At 35.8% G+C, this 7413-nt stretch overlaps 1 protein-coding gene across 1 annotated transcript; it reads right to left on the bottom strand.

Annotated features, from left to right (window-relative positions):
• Positions 1-504: 504 nt before the first annotated feature.
• LOC126716713 (2-oxoglutarate and iron-dependent oxygenase domain-containing protein CP2-like) lies at positions 505-7101 on the bottom strand. Its single transcript, XM_050417659.1, has 9 exons — positions 6654-7101; positions 5110-5157; positions 4658-4831; positions 4403-4553; positions 4211-4297; positions 3343-3467; positions 2660-2778; positions 930-1041; positions 505-837 (listed from the first exon to the last, which is right to left on the bottom strand). The coding sequence occupies exons 1-9, from the start codon at positions 6984-6986 to the stop codon at positions 802-804; spliced, it is 1185 nt and encodes a 394-aa protein (XP_050273616.1). The 5' UTR covers positions 6987-7101; the 3' UTR covers positions 505-801.
• Positions 7102-7413: the final 312 nt, after the last annotated feature.

Below are 7413 nucleotides of genomic sequence, written 5' to 3'. Positions count from 1 at the left end.
AACTAATATATTTGGTTAGTTGAGTTTGGATCGTATAAGTTGAAAAAGACTATCAAACCAACACAATCAGGACTCAAAATAAAATTTTTAACCCAACCCAACTAAACAACTCACAAAAACCAATCCAAGGCAACATAGAATTGAGTTAGATCGGCAAGTTGGATGCACACCCCAAGCTGGGATTAGCAAAGGTTCACTTATTTGGACCAATAGGGGTCTCATACGCAAATTTGGACTGGAGGTAAACCCACACTATTGCTTGTTAGCTTCAAGTCTTCAACCTTGTTTTGGACCTTCTATCATCAAAAAGGACATTAGAAGCCCATCAGAGTGTTTTCTCAAATTACCACATCGTTCTGTTGCTTTATTCAATTTATTTTTCCTCTTTTTGTAGGAATCTAAGAAAAAAAACTGTCCAAAGATGGGACAACATTGCAGTTACTACTATATTTTGCAGAAGGAATTACTATCATTAAAGCTGAGAGCACATTTTACTGTTACTAGTAACTAGAAAATACTAGCACGATGTACTTGCGGTACATCGACTATGATTTGATATATTTCATTGTTGGCTGATAATGAGACATTGCAATTAAGCTACCTCATGTTATCAACAAAGGACTAAGGAAAGGAGATTTTCCATGCTACCAATTACCAAGGCGCAGAAATACACCAATTACCCCTAATATATTACCAACAAAAGCCTATGCAATAATGCAAAATATACGTATAACCAAGTGTTGATGAGGATGAGATTCTGCAAATTTACAACTTCAGAGTATGACTTGCATGTGAAATAGCTCATGAAGTGGGTTTCTGTAACCTCTTGAATAATTCCTACAAATCAAAACCAACGAGATCAATCAATAAATGGTATATAATTAGATCCTCCTAATAACCTTTTTCCATATATATCAGATGTACCATACCAGTTTGGTTGCACCAACTGCCAGACGCTGCCTTTCTTTCTTCTCACGTTGACACTCTCCACACCATTTAGAGAAATCTTTCTGGTATTTTTTCAGCTCTCTGAAGACCGAACTACAGTAAAGATTGTGCATACAAATTGACCAAATTAGTAAACAGCACTACATGATAAACTGCAACCATTGCATTAATTTATGATTCTGCTTGGAAAATCGGGCCAATGGAGCATATTAAAAACCCAACATAACATGGACATCCCCCGTAAGGATACATAGAAAAGCTTCACAAATCTAATTGTTATGGTACACTTAAATGATAGTATTTCAATGTCAAGGTTCTCTTACTTTTCCTTCTCGACGGACTATTGCAACTTGCATGTTAACACTAAACAATGACTAGCAAAGAAATGCATATTGAAAAAGTAGAAATCCATGCATCAAACAAGAAGGTTCTCATACTTTCCTTCTTGACAAACATATTATTGCAACTCGCAGTTACTACTACACTACACAATGACCAGCCAAGAAATGCATATTGCAAAAAGTAGAAACATTCATCATTATACAAATTGATGTTAGTCTCCATTATTAAATAATAATTAAAAGAAGAATAAGAAGAAACAACAACCTTGCATTAGATAATGAGTGAGAAATTCATTTCATTTTGCTTCCACAAGAGTTAAAGCATGTATACACAAGATATCAAAACATTATACAAGTACTGCTAAATATGAAAAAATCAGAATCAGTACCCAGTTTAATGAAGATAAAAACATAAAAGTAAATCATACAAGCAAACATAAACCACTGACAAGCAAAAACTATGGTATTATAAGCAAATAAGTTGTTTGGAGAAGAATTTGATTTTGCAAAAACTAGCAGTGGTGTCACGAACCAATTATGTGAGGACATAAGGCTCCAAATAGCCAAAAAAGTTTAGTAGACTCCAGGTTCATGGTGTGTTAGAATGTATTAAAAAAAAATAGAGAGACAATTCATATCAGAATGCAGAGACAGTTCATTCAGAAAAGTAACTGAAAAGAAAGAAATCCAGTTGTTCAAGGATCAGCCTCCTCTCCTGGAATAACCGGCATTTTGAAAACTTGGAGAAAACAGTTTCAGATGTCAAACTTTTCTTTTTCAAGCTCTTCTGGATTGGGTTGCAGTGTTAGGACGTCATTCTTTCATTTCAGTCCAGGATTTATTTTCTGTTCATGGGCTTTTGGATTTTTGTACTTTATGCTCTTGATTTGTACTGTCCCTGATGTATACTCCCTGCATACTCAGGTGACACTTTTTCTTCTTTTAATAATATATTTTTATTACTTATAAAAAATAAATAAGGATCAGCCTCCTCTCCCAAAACATAATAACTATACAAAGAAAGAAATATCAGAGCAGCAGCAGAAAAATATGATACAATTACAGTAGTGTAGCAACACCCCCAATCAACAATTCCAAGTTTAATACACTGAGATTTCTGATATAGTCCTTTCTTTCTTACCAAATATTTTAAATATAACTGTAATGTTAGTGTCCCCAAAATATTAAATTCAAAATCTTCTCATATTCTATTTCCCCAGCTAATGCTAATATTCAGACCATGAACAAATTGGAAAGTAGTATTTGAAGTGGTATTCTTTTCATATAGGGGAGCAAAGTGATGCTGATATCACACCTTGGACTAGGCTTCTTGCAAATTTTTAAGGAAGTAAACACAAAGGAAAAGGTACCTTCTACACCACAAAAGTAAGTTGACCCTCTGCCCAGATGTTGTGGCTCTAGCACCATGCCGATGGCGACCACGATGAAGAACAGCATGCCCAGGAACATGGGAGTAATCTATGATTTCCTACAAATTACCATTTAGGGGGAAAGCAACAAGTAAGACTACGGAAAAATAAGAAATGATAACCTAAAATAACTAACAAAATATCCAGATTAAGAAATATAACAAAAGTTTCCACGTTGGGCATAACTAATAATGGAAAGAAACAGGAAATTCCACTGTTCATCAATTATTAGTTTGTTTTCCTCTTCATTAATCTCCTAATTTAGAATAGAATAAAGAGTAGTAAAGGACCAGCTAGTGAGTCACATTAATGCCTACCACAGTAAACTATTAGCCCTGAAGTGCAGGTAAAAAATAAATATATAAAAAAGGAGTAGAAGCATCAATGACCTTTAATGGGTCATTTCTTTTCTTTTTTGGAATTTAATGGGCCTGTTTTGAAACTCAGTAGAATTGAAAACTTTCTTTTGAATTTTATAATGATTAAATATGATTTTAGAAAGAATATGCAAGTTTTAAAGTTGAAGAATTAATTAAAATATGACCGGTTGGTTAGTGAATCAATGATAAGCACTGCTTCCAGACGTCGTTGGACTCAAAGAAACGATATTAAGGTTACTATACCTCTGGTTGGGACTCTGAGTGTACATGTTCATCACATCTAACACCACGGAAGAACAAATCTCCACCAGAAAATTGCTTACCCAAGCAAACATTCAATGTGACTTCTGAGTCATCCACATGGAAACCTACATAAAATTAAGCAGCCCAAATTTCATAAAATCTTATGAAGCTACTAACCAAATAACCAGAGTTTGAGAAAGTGAGGCACAAATACCAAGAAATAGAAGAAATTAATAAAGGAAAAAAATTTATTACAAGTAACCATAAATTTACACTTTGTATCAGTCATAAGAAATGCAGCAAACTAAAAAATTGAGAGAGAAGGCAAATCTAATGGTGCTAAACCTTAAAAGTAAAACTGTGGGAGAAAATGAGGGATAGTTATATGAAGTCAAATATAAAAGAAAGAGGAGTTAGATGTTCCAGAAGCAAAATTAATCCTTTGATCAATTTGGGATCAATCAAGAACTCTCAAAATGGCTTCAAGAGTTAGACTCGGTATATATTAGTCTCTTCATTATAATGTAGGATGGAATACAGGTATATGCCCCCCCCCCCCCCTCCCTAGCTAGATAACAACGGTTAATTGAACATGAGACATAGGGAGGTTTAAGTGAGAAGGGGAGCATGCACATAGTGAACACCAACCAACGGGTATTATTGGCCAAATGCTGGACAGCAATAAAACCTTGCATATTGGAGTGCTAAGAGATAGAAGTAGAAATGGGTTAAACACGTTTGAGAATGGAACTAATAGTAACAGTTTTTTCAGATCAGATCACACAAGATGTGCATGCAATAAGTTGGACAATATTTTAATTGACAAAAACTGGTAAGAAAAATAAAGAAGGTTAAGGTAAGAACCTACCAAGCTCAACATCTCTATTCACTCCGTATTCAACAACAAAACCATGATGAGAATCCAGAGTGGATCCACCAACTTCTGGAAAGAAAACTACAAATACAAACCACAAAAAGATGAGTCTAAACCATAATGCTGATCCATCTATCCTATGTCTAAGTTTCCAGGAAGAATCTCATGACAGATAGAAACATATACCTCTGGATATAGGACATATAAAGCCCTCCATTAACTTTTCAAGCATGGTTTCAAATCCAAAGTCATCAAGAACAGCACCATATCTGTTCATTGTGTTAGGTCGCATGATTCTGAATTTTTTCTCATGGACCCATCTTTCAAAATTTTCCACCTAAGCAATCAGAACCTGATAAGAAAACATAAAATAAAAAAACTATATGAAAGAAAAAAATCCAAATCTTTCATGCAGAAGACATGAAGAAAGGCTGATGATACCTCAGATAACAACAATTCACAGAAGCGTGGCTGAAGCATTTCAAATGTATAAATTCCAGGAGAGGGCTCAACCATTATACTTCTAAAACTCTCCTCTGTATTTTCAGCGATTGCTTTAAGAAATGAGGGGACAAAGAAGTTTGCCTCATGAGTATATAGCTCCCTATGGAGAGGCTGCAAAAAAAAAAACAAATGAGAGAGAGAAAACAGGGGGGGGGGGGGGGGGGGGGCTGTAAGTTATTAGGATGATTAGCATTTATGCCATAAGCAAAAAGTAAACTCCAAACAATTGAAAATATAAGCATCAACAAAATGCAATTCACATTTCCTCTATGACACCCACAAAGGGTCTAATCATGATTTAATAGATTTATCCCACAAAAAGTAAATAAACAATATTATTGCACTAGTTTTGAGGAGATACCCCAAGCAAAAGTCACCACAAAACACACCTGATAGTTTAATATTATCTTCTGCCTGTATTCTTTATGCCTTTTAACCTGTTACATAAAACACGGGAAACTGTGAACAACAGTTTGTCCAATGAACAAAGAATAGTAAAAATCAGGGAAAAAAAAATGTTGCCAATGATACTTGTCCCAGAAAATTGAATTGTTAGGAAAAGGCGAATTTAGAGTGTGTTTGGCATGAGCTTATAAAGCTCAGCTTTTAACTTTTAGTTTTTTTTTAGCTTTATATACAGCTTTTTAAAACTTCATTTTTTCCCGCATTTTCACATTTTCAAATTTGTTTTCAAGGTACAAGCATACTTTTTCAACAAAAATTTTTCAGTTTCAGTTAAATAAGTTATTCCCAAACGGACCCTTAATCATTTGACCATTATGCTAACACTCACTTTCACATGTGGCCCCCCAATTCCCCCTTAATTAATGGGGCCAACACATTAGATTTTAATTTTTTTTTTTTTTAAATGGAAAGTAGATTGATAAGAATGGAGGAAAATAATAGATACGGCTGACCCTAACTAAACTGGTAAGGATCCATAGCCGACCCGAAATTTTTGGATCTAAGACTTTGTTGTTGTTGTTGTAATTGGGAGGTAGATTGGAGACATGCTCAAACTCAGAACCATCTGATCTGATAACATGATAAATTACCACTAATTCCAAAAGCTTAAGCTGTTCAAAAATTGTGAATTTAATTATTTAAACTTTCTAACCACTGACACAAAAATTTTATCCATATGAGGATTGAGGAGGGACAAGGGAAAGTACCTTGAAATGTTGAATGACAACAAGCTGGGAAAACTTTATGTATGAAGGCGGCATGTAAAATTAAATAACCATAGTGATGCAAGACAATTCTCAAAGAAATTTGCGGGCAGAAAATAAAGAAAAAGAAAAACAATGACTATGAGTCTATGAGTCAACACTAAACATGAAAATAAGGATAACCCAACAAATGAAGAAAGATTGCTTGCACTGGACAAAAATTTCCAAACAAATATCCTTAATTTCTCAACCTAACAAAGCAATAACAGCTCTACAGAAATGAATTAATTCCAAATTCTTCGACTACCTTTACAACACGATCCAATATCGAAACAAAAAATTGAAACAAAAAATTAATCCAAAATAGTAACAATAATAACAATCAAAACCAACACATTTTCCATTTTTACGTGTCTTTTTTTCGTTTTTATAAGTGCATACTACTTTCATGTGTGATAACACATAGAACAAAACATTTGCGTTTAAAGTTCTTCACTTTCTCTTCGTTTCCTACATTTTCTTAGCAACCAAACAAAAAGCGAAGCAGATTTTTTGAAAATAATTAAAAGCTGAAGAAAAAGAAGAAGAAAGTGTGACACTTTCACGTTTCTTTTTTCTAGATAAAGTGCGTATTTTTTTCATGTGTGATGATAACAAAAGGACAAAACATTTGATTTTCAAAACTTCTCACTTTCTCTTCGTTTCCTTCATTTTCTTAGCAACCAAACAACAACAACAACAACAAGAAAGTGTTACACACTTACACGAGCGCGTTCGCCTTCGGGAGAGTAACGGAGGAGAATATGGCGCATGTACTGGAGCTTGAGTTCGCGCGAGACGTGGAGCATGTTGAAAGGCAAGTACTGCTCGAGCGAGCTGAAGAGCAGAGGGCTAAACTCCAGTTGCATTTGCAAGTCCTCGTAGCTCTCCGGCTTGTGATTCTCGTTCGCTCGTAGTCTCAGCCTCAGCTTCTCCTCCTCCTCCTCCTCCTCCAACTCCCCCTCCTCCTCCTCCGCCGCCGATGCGACGCCGTTAGCGTTTCCGTTTCCGGCGGTCGGAGCGTGGGGCTGCTTTCTGCGGTCCACGGAAGCTTCCATTGAAGAGAGAGAGAGAGATTGGAATTAGGGTTTTGAGGGATTGAGAGGAAGAAGATGAAGAGTTGAGAAAGATTTGGGCTGTGCCAGTTGGATTTGGCGTTCTTTTTTTTTTGGAGTGGACTTGTTTTCGGATCTGGAGAGGTGGGGAGTCAGCTTAGTCTTGAAGTGGGCCCGTGATGACGTGGCAGGGCACCGTCCTAATCTCTACCTTTTTCTTTTTTTAATAAAAAATAATTATGGAATATTCTCTCAGTGTAATAAATGTGATTGGTTCATGGCATGTAGGGCTGTTCGAGGTTCGGATCAGATCAGATTTAGGCTCAACCCGAACTGATCGGGTGTAACCATCATCAACCTGCCGCCAACTGGGAGGAGAATTAGATTGGGCTAGTTGGAGTTTTAACAAATGTCGGGCAGATCGGTCGAG

The sequence above is a fragment of the Quercus robur genome, chromosome 1, assembly GCF_932294415.1.
Source record: "Quercus robur chromosome 1, dhQueRobu3.1, whole genome shotgun sequence".
In the NCBI taxonomy this organism is placed as follows: domain Eukaryota; kingdom Viridiplantae; phylum Streptophyta; class Magnoliopsida; order Fagales; family Fagaceae; genus Quercus; species Quercus robur.
This window is presented reverse-complemented; position numbering and strand designations above follow the sequence as displayed.